This window comes from Bombus flavifrons, chromosome 8, assembly GCF_040668555.2.
Source record: "Bombus flavifrons isolate JBK064 chromosome 8, iyBomFlav1_principal, whole genome shotgun sequence".
NCBI classification, from domain to species: domain Eukaryota; kingdom Metazoa; phylum Arthropoda; class Insecta; order Hymenoptera; family Apidae; genus Bombus; species Bombus flavifrons.
This window is the reverse complement of record NC_138449.1, coordinates 16,442,292-16,459,174: the sequence shown is the minus strand read 5'-3', so window position 1 is coordinate 16,459,174 and position 16,883 is coordinate 16,442,292. Positions and strand designations below refer to the sequence as shown.

General features: G+C 37.5%; 1 protein-coding gene across 3 annotated transcripts in view; it reads right to left on the bottom strand.

Moving 5' to 3' along the window:
- The window catches only part of LOC138182704 (neuroligin-1), a 50,506-nt gene that overhangs the window by 11,515 nt on the left and 22,108 nt on the right, over positions 1 to 16,883 (bottom strand). For 2 of the 3 annotated variants that reach the window (XR_011173861.1, XM_069118795.1), the window contains exon 3: positions 9,919 to 10,065. The exons of the other annotated variant lie outside the window; for it this stretch is intronic. Coding sequence is in view for 1 of the 2 variants with exons in the window: in XM_069118795.1 (XP_068974896.1) it covers positions 9,919 to 10,065 (147 nt within the window). In the remaining variant the exon portion in view is untranslated. The remainder of the gene's footprint in view (positions 1 to 9,918; positions 10,066 to 16,883) is intronic. 3 annotated transcript variants of the gene reach the window in all.

The following is a 16,883-nucleotide window of genomic DNA, read 5'->3' as shown; positions in this document are numbered from 1 at the left end:
ACGCCATTGCTCTAGAAATTGCCACAATGCGATCGTTAAAGTTCCTTAACTTGTCCGATCGTCCCTCCTTCTCGTCGGATACGATGTTTTCGTATATGCAAGCACGAAACGATCTAAGACAAGCTGTCGCCGATAACGTTGAATCTTTAACTCTGTTGTAGCGATTCGAGGGTTTTTCGAACGAATTATGTTCTCGTTTCGTTGACTCGGCACTACGGGCGTAAATTTCGTTGATCCATTATTCCACTTTTCTGTAGATCGGTAGCATGTTTATTCGAAAATTTACTCAGGATTTTACGTATCATTGCGTTTCTATTTCCGTAATCATTTGCAAGCACTACAAATATCTTCGTAGCATCTGATATACGTATATACTAGGCGAGTGCGGTAATTGGGCCACGCTCTATTACTCCTAGAAGAACGGTTGCCTGGTATTAATCTCGCGAGCAAATAAATAATCGTGAAGTAATTGTCGAACAACGTAATTAATCTGAGATTTACAACCACGAGAAAAGAATGTACCCAGTCCGCAAGACGCGACATTTATCGATGTTTCCAATATATTTGGTTCGTTTTCTTGCGTGATATCATTGATGGCAATTTATAACGGAGAATGGGATTTATAGTATAAATTCCATGATATATAAAAGTTGATATTCCGAGAAAGTACCTCTACCAGCGTGTCTAATTTAAAAGAATTACTCGAATATCCTACTTGCTTATTTTCATATACCGTTACTCCTACTAACGAAATTGGTAAATGAATCTGTACCGCGTCAACGTTTGTTCGTATTATACGACAATTCCAACTAAATAGCGTCGTAATTTGTCCGAATAACGAATCGACACTAAAAACGTACGTATTTACAGTTTTGAAGAACGGCGAAGAATTAAGACGAATGATCAAATAGAAAACTATTTGATTTGGATCGGGTCGAAACAGAGCAGAACGGACATGAAACCGAATGTATCGAATTTAATTAAAAATGTCGATCGTAATTTTATAAAATATACGTAATTGTCAGAAATACCGCGACTACAAATTTTATCACCGTAACAAAGTCTTTTCGACGTTCTTCGGTTAAGAAACATACTTCACCTTCTCGACAAAACACAGTGTGTATATCGATCGGTCGTTCGTGTATACGATACAGTGTCTATAGATATATCGTATTCTCGCTACCTAAGAGGTTTAAGGGTTCTGTTCTACGATGTTCCTCGCTCGCACTTTCCGTACTCCTGTACCACACATGTGCAAACCTTTAGCAAATAGATAGACTGGAACTAATCTAACCAACTTACAGCGACACGATACCCTCGATACCGTATACACGATACCGTATCTCGATGAAAATGAATCCTCAACTCTCTTCTCTTGCACTTTACCAATATTTTTTCTACTTTTTTGTGCTCAAATCCAGAATTACCATGATTACGTGACACGTAGTCCGATAGGTACGTTAAATCAGCCGAGTGTGTTTCGAAAAGAATAATCGTAGCGATTAACACGACAGATATAACATTTGGACAGAAAATAACGCGTTGGAGGTACCACCTGTTTTATTAAACTTTATATTGCATTATTACGTAAAAGTTTATGCTAGTTGTTTATGTTCGACTTAATTTATAATATAATTATAGGCTAAAGTACGTTGTATAATATAAAAATATGTATCGAAAATTACAAGAAGTATAATCCCGGTAGAATAGAAATATATATATAAGTGTGTTATAAAGCGCGATTCTTTTATACGGAGTCGCGTTTAAGCGTAGTTGAGATGTAACGAGCGAGTCTTGTAACACCAAAGGGGTGGCAATAAACTGCTACTGCTATTTCACGTGTTTAAATGGGAATTGCAAATTGTAATTAGAAGCTGAAACACAGAGTTGTCTTCTACGTATTTCTTAAGTGCAATTAACGCGTCATAAACTTGGAAAAATACTCGGGACCAGACTAGAATTTAATATTGCGAAATGCACTCGCGTTAAGGCCTACATTAGGACTCGTATAATATCTTTAAGTTGCAATAATCTCGCACGAAACACATTTAACGTGAAATTTATGAAATGGCTGAAAACCCTTTTATTAACCATCTCGAGCTTCTATTTACGTATTCGTATCGAATTAAATCTTAAAGAGTGATCCAACTGTCTGCATTAGCTAATTTGGATATCGAAATTGTCAAATCTGCGAATTGCTAGAACAGTTGGTTTTCTTAATGGTATATTTTAATTTTATAATTTACAAATACTTTTATATAAAGTCCCGCAAATTTAGAGCTCAATTTGTAAATAACAAAGTGTCGAACGAAAAAGTACCACAAGTAGGAGATACCAGTAAATGAACACAAATAATTACACAAACAGATTTTTTATTATTCAAGCGTCAAAATCTTCAACTCTGTTACTTGTGTCATCTGCTACATTGGCTTGTTAATTATTCGTAAATATAATTTAACGCGTACAATGTGGGCCCAAATTTGGGATGGGATTGGAAAATTGACAGAAGGTTCCTCCGCGTGCAAAGATAAGTCGAAAATGTAAATTTCGCTTCGGTCTTTAAAGCGCCTCGTTCTCAGAGGAATGGAATTCGAACATGTTTAGTCTATTCGACGAATTGTCAAATTCGATTTTCTTAAAAACGAATTTTTCCACGTAGTTTTATTATTCTCGAGTTTCGTCTTATCTCGAGTTACAGAATTTTTCTGAATTCACCGCGAATTTAGGCCCGAGGTGTATAGAAAAAAGAAAGAAGAGACAAAATTGTCTATATTTCACGCTTCGGAATTTGTCGAATCGTAAAAAACGTAAAAAATACCATATGATGGAGAAATGTTGCGGAAATTGTGCATTTCCGGTACATAAGAATCTTGGAAATTTATATCTCCTACGTACGAATTATTTAGGTTAATTACAATGTAAAATAGCATATAGAAATCTATTCATCTGTTCCAGGTATAAAGTTCTAAAGGTATAAAAGTATAAAGCAGTCGTTTTCAAAGTAGATGCAGTAAGTCGATGAACTTCTAATTTACGCAAATACGCGATACTGCAGCTCGATTGGTTTAATTATGACCACGACGGAGATCCAGAGTACTGATTACCTTTAGCATTTACCCTAACAATGTTACACCGCCGCTTCCGTAATTACTCAAAGCTTATCGCTCGTTTCATTAGGTTCGACTGGAGTTCGAAACCGCCGGTTCAAGGTTGTTCAGAGAGTAATCAGAAACTCGCTGGCGGGAAGCTACGCGAAGGATATTGCTCCGCGTACTTGGCGGTCGAATCCCGAATTGCTTGTACGGGAACTTTCCAATTAAAATGCAAATTTTCACCTCGTCGCGATTCGGCCAACGATTGCTTCTCCGTTTCCTCGATAAAGTCGCTGACATCTTTGATCGATTTGCTCGAAATATTAAAGGGTGCGTTGTTATACTCGACGATAGAACCGTTATTTAATTGGATATAATACGCGAGAAAAGGAAACGAGATAAAATTTGTCGAGCTGTGCAAAAGTATCGATTTGCTCTTTCGATTTCCCCCGAAAATTGCTACACATTTTACTCGAGATATCGCGAATTTATGTTGGTCGGCGTACCTTTCCGATCTCGCGTATAACACGCGCTACGATAACGGATATTTTTAAAGCTTTGTATCGAAATTACTATTGCGTTTTAAACGGTATTCTAAACGTGTTAAACGGAATAAAATTACGTAGACCAGACATTTTGAACGGAAGCTGCTCTCTGAGCGAAATCAAACTGCGAAGCCAAACTCCACACTATCAATTCATTTATGTAGTAGATTCATGGAGTGCAGCTATTCAACGCGTCACGCGCGATTGTATACGATTTTATCAGTCGTGTTGCAGAGTTCAATACCGGCGCGAGTCGACGTGACAAGAAAACTAGACTTCACCATCCAAGGTTTTGCTCGATTTCGGCTTTCAACGAGAACAAGTTCTCGTCAAGATTTAACACCGGCTGTGATTTACGATTTAATCGTGCGATCAATTCGACCAGTCGATTTCAATTTCAATAGCTTCGTCTTTCGCTCAACTTTGATAGACTTGCGCAAAAACGACGAATTTTAGTTATCCACTTTAACGGTAATTTAGGTTTAGAAAGCCGTTTAGCCAACGATTATGTACAAACCACTTTTTAACGAAGCGATATTAACTTGTGGTATCAAAGGTGTTTCAATTTTTTCATATCTCGTTATAAATAAATTTTTTAAGAATCTTCCGCTTTTCAGCAATTTTCTCCACTCGAAACTTGCTTACGATAACATCATTCCACGTTATATCCCGTAAAATTACGTTATATACTCTCGCGTATTTTATCAAAATTTGCGCACGAACGATTCTTTGTTTTATTATCTATTGTTCGTTGTATCAAACCATGCCATGTATGAACATTCGTGTTTAAAAGAAAACCGTTGGTCGATAAAACAGAACGATATATCTAGATCGAACGAGAACTTGTAATTACGATCGTCCGTGATCTTTTTCTCCTACACTTTGCTTCGCTGTATTTATGTGACTTTTACTTCCACGCGTATCCCCGTAGTCGTCCTTATCGGTGGTCAAACTTACAACGCTAAACGCTCGATAAAGGTTGAACTCTGTTCAGTCAGCGACGACGCTAGACAGGCTGCGATGCGCGTGCAGGTGGAAATTTAACGGGTCTCGTAACCGAAACGAGAGTGGAAAACAGGTCGGAAAAGAAACAGGAAGAAGTTGGAATCGATCGACGCGACGGCGACATATCGGGTAACGCCGTGGGCGCCATTGTTTCGGTTTAACAGCGAGCGAAATATACAGAGAGACGCTTCCAATTCTAACAAAGGGAAGCAACGAAACAGCTGCGAGTTGAGAGTTGCAGTTGACTGCGTGCGAGAGTCGGAGAAATTATATTTTGGTTATAATCGAACTTTGTATCGTTTAATGAAAGCGATCTCTATTATTCGATTGTTAATTAAATCGTTCGAAGATCAGCCAATAGTCGTACTTCCATCAGTGATACATATTTCTAGCGGAAGACGATGTATATTACGCTGCTTGATCGGAATACAAGTGCACGGAACAGAAGCGTACAAATCTTTAGCGAGATGGTTCTCGTTGGAAAAATTACCACGTTCTTTCATCCAGCGAAAAGAGTCGGACAAATTTCAGAGCGAACGAAGACGATACTATATCTTCTAGATATTCGTTCGATTTGCTGCGTTTCGCTATCGCATAGGAAATCTCGAAAACACGGAAAAATTTGAAATTCCTTCTACGACCGTCCACGGGCGCGTCAGCGAATAGATAGTAGCGAATTGTGCACGTGCACGGCCCGTACTCCGCTACACCGAACAACCAACCTATTGTACGACGGGAACGAGTTGTCCTGAATGGGCGACATTCTGCTCGATTTATCCTGAATTTATAGCACGCCTATCTGCCAAGTGTCGACGCTCGCTATCCCACCATCGCAATCGGTCAATTACATTCGACAAGCGACGAGTAAAAATAGAAAGTAACAATGAGCGAGGGCTTTCGATTCACCGTACGTTGTTGGAAATCCAGCTTTTAATATTCTCGTTGATCGCTCCAATAACGAACAAAACATTGCTTGGAAATGTAAGAAAGCGACGTATCTTTTGAAAACTTCGTATTATAACATAATCTTTTGCTACATTTGATCGTGCTATCGGAAGTTATCGTCGATATATCCGTAACCATATCGTTAAACGTTCAGATTTTAAAAAGGTTGATTTTCAAATTTTAACCCTGCCGACCAGGTCGAACGATGAATTACGATACAAGTTACGATCGGCCGACTAGAAAGAGCGTAGGGGAAGCAAGAAACCGAAGTTAGGCTTTCCAGCCACGGATGGAATCGAACGAGAGCGCGATTTCGTTCGCTCCGTCGCTCCGTCGCTCCGTCGCTCCGTCGCTCCGTCCTATGGCAATCCGATACCGATAGCAGCACCGTTCCTATTCAACCGCCGCTCGTTGATTATTCTTTTATCCCGGAAACTTGGTATTTTGAAACAAAAACCGCCGACGTCGATCGCGAGATCGAACGGATAAAAGAAGAATTATGGTTGTCGAATGAAAGTGCGCTTCTTTTTCTCTCCTTTCCGCCTCTGTTTCTTTTTCTTCTCTCTTTTGTCGTTTTCCCAACAATCTAAATTCTACCGGCTCTTTCGAGCAGTCTCCTTCCTCGCGAGTGCTAAACTCTTTTCAAGCGCAATTTTTTCTTCGGCCCTTGCTTAATTAAAAATTCCACCGGCAATTCGTGATTACGAGCCAATCGCCCTGCTACAGAACACTTTACAGTTCGACGTTACGACGTCGATTTATTTGAGAAATCCTCGATCGTTGTTGTCGTGTCCCGCGAAATTCAAAGAGGTCTTTAAAATCGTAGAGGAAGAGGGAGAAGGAAAAGGAGGGGGAGAGAGAGAGAGATAAGGGCTTTACAGGGCTTATAGAGGGAGCTGTTTCACGTTTGAATCTCGCCTTATCGCCGGAGAGTGTTTTTATTGTCGTTATATTTCCTTTGTTTTCTTTGCCCTTTGTTCCACGGCCTTTGGGTTTTGCACTCGCATCAAGGGCGTCGTTTTCCTACCGACTTTCCTCTTTATTTCGCGAATTCTCTAAACAAAAAAGGAGCTTTCGATCCGGTAATCGATGAACGTGTACTGAGATCTCTCGACGGCCTTGGAGCGTTTTCTCTATCGGGAGAAATGCTCTACGGTAGACGCGTTAATTGCGATTAATTTCAGATTTTCTTTCGATAACGTTTGGAATATTTTGTCATCTGTCGTACGCGCGATACTTCCTAACTTTAAATCTAACGTTCACGCATCTCACGCAACATTCGCGCATCGAAAATACTACCGAATAAGATCACCATAGAATCGAGTTCAAACATTCAACAGATCCTTGCCTCTCTGTCATTCCTTTGAAACCGAGCATCCGCCATCCCTTCTGTCTCATTTCGCGTTTAATTTCGTATTCGAGGGTTCATTTGCCGCGTTGAATGGCCGTATAAGTACTATTCGAGTTGTCGTTTAGCCCGTTCAAGTATCTCCCTCGAAACAGGTCAGTTTTTTCTTCCTTTTCTCTTTTCGCATCTCTGTTATCTCGGCGTTTCGTCCTCGATAGCAACAAGCTATAGTATTTTGCCAGCGTATAAATAGCTTCGAGAAAGCCTTAACAAACGCTGTTTGTCGAACGCCCACAAAAGACGTACGCGTATGTATCGGAGCAAGAAACGAGCTTGCATTTTCTCGTTGCGGCATATAGAAATAAATTCCGATTGGTTACAACGACTCCGATCTGATCTATCCCGAAGGGATAATCCCACATCGAACAGCAAAGATATTATCGTCTAACGTCGAACAGATTAAGACGGTGGTGATTCAGCCTTGATCTCTTTCGTCTCGTCTCAAAGAGAATTTTCACCGATCGTTAAAAAGCCACGCATAAGGAGCAACGTATCACGGTGGCGATTCTATCGTGTAATTTCCCAGTTCGAGATGCGTAGACGCGGTGTAAATCTAGTTCCTCTAACGAGCAGGACGACTAAGTCCTCGAAGCTGATCGCTTTAACAGGTTGGTTAATCATCTTGCGAATATTTCACCGAGCAATTTTCCCGTTGAATAACGGCCAAAGGGAACTTCAGATCGCATCAACGCCGAGCGCTTTTCTCTTTTTGATCCCTTCAAACCATGGTGAAAAATCTGCGAGCTACGTCATCTTGGTTAAAGCGTTATCCGAGTAACGTATATTCGAATTTTCAGACGTACAGTCTTTGAAACAGACCTGGAATCACCGATCGTAGAATTTCTACCTCTACGAGCTACAAATTAGCCTCGTATCGTCGCTATTAACTCGTTTTTTAACATTATATATACATAATATATACATGCGTAACATATCTGTCCCAATAAGAGCGAAAGAGTTAAACGAACCGAATTATAGATTTTGTACGACTAAGGATAAATTTTCAGTTGAACGAATAACTGGATTTCTAGTGTAAAAATGACATGGTTGAGAAAGAGCATGCTATCGGAGTAAACTACCATTGTCCGATATGAGACTTGGAAAACCAAGTTTGAAAAAGCTATTATTCCAACTGGCAATTCTTTTTTCTTCTTTACCCTATTCAGTATTTTTTCCAGAGGAAGAATACGAAGAAGTTGTTCTGCATCGATTAGCGATTTCAGCCCGAAAACATATACTGGCCACTGACCGACTTCGAAGTTAAAAGCATCGTTACGGATTTAATATAAGTTGGGAAAGAATAAGTCCGGTTTTGCTGGTACTCGAAGTAGAAGGAAATAAGACAAACGAGAACGCCGTACTTTCAGCGAAAGGCGGGGAACAAAATCAACCGTAACGAGCGAGAACTTCCAAGACTTTGTTGGAAGAGCGTGGCAACGCTATGCGCGATTGTAATTCCGCTTTTACGCATTTTCAAATTTCTCGATGTTGCGACGCGTAATATTCGGTTCGCTAGCGTTACACGATGTAAAAATGATCATTGATGACAGAACCGAAACAAAACGAGAAATTATTTGTGAGAACGAAGCTTTGTTTTCGAGTAACTGGAAGTTGACAATAATTAAATAATAACTGGTGTAGTAAAAAGATATTACTATCAAAATTAAGACGACGTAAAATATCATCGTATAACAAAATAAAAATAAAAATATCAATATTACCGTGTATCAATCTGGTAGTATACATGTTCCTATTTACCATAAATAATTCAAGCATAAAAGTAATAAAAATAAAAATAGGGGAGGATGCTTCGCGAAGCACGAAATTAAAAATCTGTCTGCCTAAATCACGGAGGCATAGTAACGTGGTTCCTTTATATGTTTATTAAAAACCTATCTTTCGTTTTCCCTATATTATCGTCCTAAAAGAAAACCTCTTTATGATTTAAAGTCGTCCGTGAAATTTGCAAAATTAAAATTCGAACGCGTACTTTTACTTTATTGTTACTTTATTGTAATTACTTTATTGTTCGTCGCTACGATTATCGATACTTGCAACACCGACTGACAACAACTGTCCGAAACGTTTCTAGCTGACATTTTTAACCGCCAGGAAAACCGTTCGACAGCAACGCTATTAATTGCCAACCTATTCGAAATAGCAAAGAAATACTACGTTCGGATAAATGTTGCCTGTGGTAGGACGATTCAGAAATGTTCGATGAAAATGTTTTCCAACGAAGCAGTATCGAATATCGTCTATCGAGGAAAACAGTATACGCCGGTAAAAATTATTGGGACCCCGGATAAGATGTAAGATGAGAGACCAAATATACCACGGTCCAATTTTCTCTTTACAAAAATCTCTTAATCGTAAGATTACCCGGTAGATGGTGATACACCCTGTAAGAAGCTACCGAAAAACCATACGTATTTTATTCGATAAAATGCCAATTCTATAAAAGTTTTCAAATTTTCTTACGAACTTTCCGAACAATTCAATACGGTAGAACTTCGCTTATTTGAATTCGTCGAAGGGTGAACAGTTCATATATATATATTTATATACGTAACTGGAGTTGGTTGATTCTCCTTTCTACTACCTATGATTTTTCGTTGATATAACGCAAGTTCGGCGTTAACCGCAGTTTCGTTTCGATAAACTAAATTACACGGTAAGTGCTTTATTCTCGCGGAATTTCTCTGTCTCTTGATACATCGTTGCTAAAGATCTGTTCTATCGTTCTTACAGATGCGAGAATTAAAATCCATCCGACTCCAATTATATCGCTTTCGTAAAAATTTGTACATGCGTGGTTGAGAGATTATACGATTAGAAAATTATTCGGTTAACGAATTAGGAGCGTTAAAATGTAATGAAACGAGAAAAAATATTTTAGTTAACAAAGTGAAGAGAAACTTACCGAGTACACCAAGACGAAAATTAATAGAAACGACGATAAGACGACCATAAGCAGCCAACGCAGTGCCGTCGAAGGAATTTCCAGCGCCCCATGAATAGGAATCACCGTGAATTAGAAGAAGGGCTGGTAATAAGTCTGGGGTACTACCTGCAACGTTGGATCGTTATCGTTAATCGCTTTATCTACGGCTACAAGAATTTCTGGTTATTCGTCGAATGTTGGACGCTGTAACAAAATTGGAGAGAAAAGATTAGAACGAGACTGCCTTTCCTTTATGTCAGAATATTATTACGAGGAAATAAAATAAATACGAAAAAATACCGCATGGTTCTAAAACTGGTTAAAAATACGAAGAAAGCCAAACTCATCGTGTGATAAAGATTCGTGCGTAGGTATATACGTATATCGGTAATTTCATTATTGTACAATTTTTCCATGATTAACAGTTTTCTTTTTTTTTTTTTTTTTTTAATTCGAATACGAGAAAAGGAAACGTACGTAAACGAGAAGTATTTTCCTCGTGTGCTCTCAGTTTCGCAATTTTTTCCATTTCCACGGGTTGGTCTGTGTTTTAAACGTGGAATGAAAATAACGCAACTGCCCGATCGGACGAAATTTTTCCTAGCTTCTCCTGGTTCGATATTTTTCGACGAAATAAAACCTGGTTAAATTCGATGGAGGTACAGAGGCGTACATCCATTGTCGATAAAAATTTATAAACGTCGAGCGATCGCGCGGCGAGAGAATCGACTTTCAACATTGACATAATCATAAGGTTTTAATTTCATTCGTTAAACCTTTCGCAAGCTGCTGTTATCCAACGTTAGAATAAAACGATATAGTGGAATCATAGTTGCCCGTGTTATATTACCTCGGTGTAACGAGCTTACAACTATTCTATACTTAAGACTATACTATGCAATAGAATAGAGTATTTGAATATCGCTATTGTTAGTGTTATTATCAACGTTATTATCACTACCGTCTGCATGAAATTTACGAAGCCGCCAGAGTACCATACAGACGCTGTCTGGTAAGGTCTTGTTAGGAAACAGCAGCATTCAGCGAGCGAACAACGTAGACGCGGGAATCGATATTCATCGATAGCGCTAAGAATTGATTGTTCGCGTGGTAATGCAGCCACGTGTATTCGTATATGTATATGTATATTTGATATTCGATATTCGATATTCGATATTCTATACGCATGCGCCCATATAGTATGCAAATATCATAGTAGAAAATATAAGCAACTTCGGTGGAGGGTCGATTGTAATTTTTATCACTGTATAATCTTCGCGCGGTATTTAATTGTCAGTTATTATTTTCATTTGTTCGAATTTTTTCGCAGAGTATACGATAACCGCCGAAAGATTTCTGAACTGAAACACCACGACAAAAGTTTTTAGAAGCCCCGTGTTGCACATTGGATATTTTCGATAAATAGCTTCGTACATTTTCGTCATTCAGTGGATATTTAAATCATCGGTATTCATTGGCTACTGTTAATATTCGATGGTAATATTGTAATTTATCAAATCAATATTCATCGATGAAATCCATATTTATCGGTGCTGTGGAATATTGATTTTTGAATAATTTAGTAATCCCACGAACTAATATTTCACGCATCCGATTATTAATTATGTAAAAATTCCATACCCAGTTTCGAAATAATCCACTGTCCGAAGAACAGAAAGCAAGAATGAAAACAATTTATAAATCGTTTTTCATCGTTGCGCTCGTTTCGTTTCTTTCCCCTAAATCTTTCACGATTTTTTATAATTAAGCAAATATCATTTGCAGTAATTACTGTACTACTGTATATTACTAATAATTTTAATGTACGCCTTTTACATTTTTTATTATTATCATTATTTATTTATTATTATCGAAAGTGGATAACGGACATCTTCAAATGGAAAAAATTAAAACGTGTACGAATGTTTCGTTTATCATCTAAATTATTTACTTTCGTAAATTGCAAACGCAATAATTTAAGACAATTTAAAAATGAACACAGCTTAAAACGATAAACTTTAGCATAAAGTTAAAATATAATCTCCACGTTTCGCGATAAGTGTCGAATAACAAAATTTGCATATACTTTCCGGGGTAAAAGGACGAGAAAGGGGACGAGCGAAGCAAGATTTAAACATGTAGCGCATCATAGAAAAGAAGTACCTTGTCGCGCGGTAGTTTCCTGTAAAGTCTTTAATAACGGTTAGCGTAAAGGTGCAACAACAACTTTAATTTAGAAAATACAGTCGAGCAATTAAGTTAAAAGCAAGCCAAGCACTCAGGTGCAATTGCGAATAACGTACAGAGTTTCTTCACTCTCGTAACGAATCACAAGCAACCAAATATTGTCCGGCTTTCCAATTTATAAATGGATAGTGCTAGAAAACCATTATGGAGTGGCACGTACGATCGAGTTATCGAACACGTCGTTGTACATACATCGATTGAAAACTGTGGAAAATATAATACTACGTACCGCTGAAACACCGTGCGAACGTTAACGCAAATAAAATGATCATTCGTATCGTTATTTTCAGACACTTTCTTAAGGTAATGTCTCTTTCCGTGCATACAATTTTATTTTCACATGTAAAAATAACACATTTTTACTACAGATATATCGCACTTTAATTCATGAAGAAGGCAAATCGGAAAACACGTTTGTCGAACGATCTTCGCATCTTTTGACAAACTACAGTTTCTCAGTCGTACGTCGCTTTCATAGCAAAGGCGTAATATTATACATAAAGTACGAGTTTAAAGTATGTACGTCATATTTGACGAATGATCTTTCCGAATCTTCGCTATTTGCGTCATAAAGTAAACCACGATCGGAGGAATTATCGTTTAGATTATGAAAATAATGAGAAATAAATTCAACGTATTCGTGACAACTAATAAATAGACATGCAAGAACGTACAAAAATTTGCAAAGATACAAAAGTACATACAATATCAAAAATGAGTAGCGAGCATACGTTATTATTATTAAAACTCCTTTGGTTGTTTTCAAATTTGAAAATAAAAGCTCGCCCGCGCAGTATCTCGACGGTATTTAGATCTAATAATAAAACGGATCTTCCCCAATACGTTCCAGGCGTATTGATTTTTTTCTATACAACGATCTAAACGTGAAAACGTGGATAACGCTGCTATATGGATAACGAGCAGGTTTGTCAGAAAAATCAATTTTTTATTAAGGCCGATTACCATTTACGTTCATAAACGGCGGAGGGAATAGGCTGGAGAACTTTGTATTATATCGTTACTCCACGGTCCAAGTTACGCTCACTCCACTCCCTGAGGACGAATCAGCACGTTCACGATTCATGAAATCGCATAATTGTCCATGAACGAGCCGCGACGCTCCTATCGTAGCACTATGAGCGATGGCGAACAAGACGAGACGTCCACCTGTTGCAAAATCTGACATGACACTGCACTATCGTGCCAGACCGGACAGATAGGTGACTAAACCGAGCCACTATCAACGTATCCTCTATCCGGTAAACCAGAGATCGTATCTTGGATAAATTTACGGGTGATCCGATATTTTGCATTACCTCTGACATCTGCACCGCCTAATCTACCCTCATCGCGGTTCGGGACGTCCGATCGCGCATTACCCTCCACTGTGCTTGCGAATCGAAATTTTACCAGATGCGCTATGTTATCTGAATCGATGCTGCGTGGATGTTAAACGTTGCTTTTCAAGACCTTTTCGAGCTTTCTAACTTTGGAGATTTCTATAGCGTAAGGATACTCAACGAATCAACGAAACTTGATATTATAATATACATTCATTTGTCACGATTTATTTACAACAATATGCTCCCATTGATTCAATCGATTCGTTTCAAGTTAGACAAATACAATGTCGAATTATTTTACCATGTTTGTGAAGATCGATGTGATCATTGTGTAGGACTGTGTAGATATTGCGTGTATACGTGCTTTGTTTATATTTTAGATGTATACATTGTTTTTGTGTAGATCGTTAGTCTGTATACCTGTTTGTGTCTCTCCCCACCACTTTGGAAGTTGCTCAGCGAAACTAAGATACAAGGAGTCATTCAGTCGTCTCCTTTCGTACCGACAACGCGGATCGCGGTGAATCAGGTTTGTAACGTATTCTAATCTATTGGTGGTGTCGGTTCTTCGTTACTATCGTTACTGTCATTACTATCGTTTCCGTCATCACTATCGTTTAATTAATACACATTTATTTAACGATTCATCGAACATTAAGACAATGAAATTAAGCGATTTTCTGAAATTCTTAATTCTTCTTCGGTCGTCTATTTATTTTAAATGATACTGTTACCGGTAGCTTCCATCGTAAGCTTTCGTAATAAAACTTGAGTTTGATTGTGTTTTCATTTAATAATTTTTTATACATTACGCGCACGTTTGTGTAGTATTTTCGTAGATGATAAATTAATTGATATTGCAGATATACCGAAGCACTCTCCGCGTTTGATTTTGAGATTTTTCTGTTTCATAAATATTACCAATTAACGTTGCGAAACAAGAAAAATATTCCGTTCCGCTCACGGTTTGTTAATCGCGTTTATATAGAGTGGAAGACGATCGAATTTTAGTAGTCCCTCTGGCTACTGCATCGTTCTTTTTTTCAGCGCCCCTTATTACTACGTTTATTACTGAAAATACTGCTGTACGAGATATATTCCTTTGTTAGCGCTAACGTTACCATGACTGCGAAAGTACAGGACTTTATTACGAATTTAATATATATATATATACATGTATGAAATTGTGTTCGATTTCATGCGTAACAAAGTATTATAACGAAATATCTTAATGTTGCTACGAAGGCTTAAATTATGTTTTAAAATCTTTTCGACCGCGATGTTTTCCACCTTTTAACAGTAATGTAGAAAAAGTTGATTCGCGATCATCGCCGCGTTTGTAGCAAAAATTCTGCAAAAAATGATTTACGCGCATATCTTTCGGTTCGCTATGTCGCAAGTCACTATGTTGTTGCAGGAAATAACAACGGATACTGTTAAAAGTTAAAGGACAAAGCAAGTGATTTTATGATAATCGGGTTTTTTCTTACCTTAGTTATTTCAAATGAAATTTTCAAGTTTTAATTCAGTTTAAATTCAATTACTTAAAATTCATTTACTTAGATTTCTTGCTTTCAATTTTCCTAGTTTCGATTAAAAAGATACAAATGATTCTCTATTTTTGCTAAAATTTAATCAAGAGTAATTTAATATAATTGCTAATTAGTACTTTATTTTTCATGTATAAAATGTTCTCGTTTCAGAGTTGCCTGTTTTTCTTCTTTTTTTTTTTTTTTTTTTTAAGTACTAATCCAATAAATGAGTCTGTTTCAGATTTATCGATTTACGGAAATTTCATTCGAATATATACATTTATATTTCGTATAAAACGAAATAATGTTTACGCCTTACCAGTCAGGAGGTAATTATACATATTTTAGAATTTTATAGAATTTCACTAACCTTTCGCAGATTGAATTTGTTTCAAGGTCTTTTGAGGCATCGAACGAAGGGGACTCATACTCCATACAATATCCCTTACCTTTCCTTTTATCACATTTAGATTATTACGTAGATAGAGTGGACAGATATTTAGATTTTTACGTAGGTGCGATTTATGGTTAGGTTGGCTACCTTGAGATTGTAATCCAAGTAAGTAGATAAGGTGTAGGTAGCAAATAGGTTGACACAGTAGTAAGAAGTATGGCATGGTAGTAAAAGCATGACATTGTACAATGTATATATTATGTAGTAGTTAATTCTATACGACACGCATATTTTATCTTATTCTCTTGTTCTTTTTGTGCAACTCTTGAGTGTAATTAATCGTTATAATTTTTAATCACGATCAATTAGTTTTCTCTTTTGCGATACAAAGAGTTAAAAATTTTAATGTACATACATATATATAAAAGAATGCCCCATACAGAATTACGATTAGATTAAGATTTAATTTAATTTTTAAATTTCAGGTTTCCACGTATCCTAATCGGGTTTCTAGTTTTCGCGTCGGTTTTTTTTTTTTTTTTTTATTAAAGCTCCTTTTGCTGTTTGTTTTGAAGATTGCGCAAACGCACACCAAAAGGAGTATTTATTCGACGATGAATAAATTTTAGATCTTTTTGCGTAAAAGGAGGGTGGATGGGTCGCGGATAGGGTGGGTCTCCACTCGCAGCACCTCATCGCACTGAGACCCGGGCAATCGGTATTATTTTATATATTATAATTACTAATTGTGTCACTATACAACAAAGCAATTAACCGTATAACTGGTACAATTGTTAATTATATGGCAAGTAATATGAGGTAATTAGCTGCGATCCTGACTACGCGTTCGTATCAATGCATCTGTCGTATATTACATTAGCGAAATATAATTTAGATATAATTTAAAGGTGTAACTAGTAATAAGTACTTTTGGTACTTAATAAAGTATCCTTGAATCTTTTTATCTATAAATCGGACTATAATAAATCGTAGATCTTTTTTTCTCGAGTCTTGATAAAGTCGCAAAAACCAATAAAGTAAGTATATAGCGATATATTTATTTATGTTATATAAAAGTTCCGATTAAACGGTATTTGCATCGAATTTGTTGGAAACTTCGCGACGCGAAATCCAGAACGTAGAAAAGTCGAACGTACGATCAGCATCCATCGACCGAACGAAACTTGCGGTCGGGGAATTTCCAACCGTCTTGAGATCTTAACGAGAGATCTTGAAGTCGTTACCAGAAGTGGAGGTGCAGCTAGAATTTAAAAATATCCCAAAGGAGAGACGATTCGGGGGGAAACGTAGATCACCTTGGGCTCTCTTCATTACCTTTCACGGTATTGTAAAAAAAGAAATCCAGTCAGGAGAAGGGAATAGAAAGCAAAAAAGAAGGAAGAAGAGCGGGGAACGGGGGATGGGAGA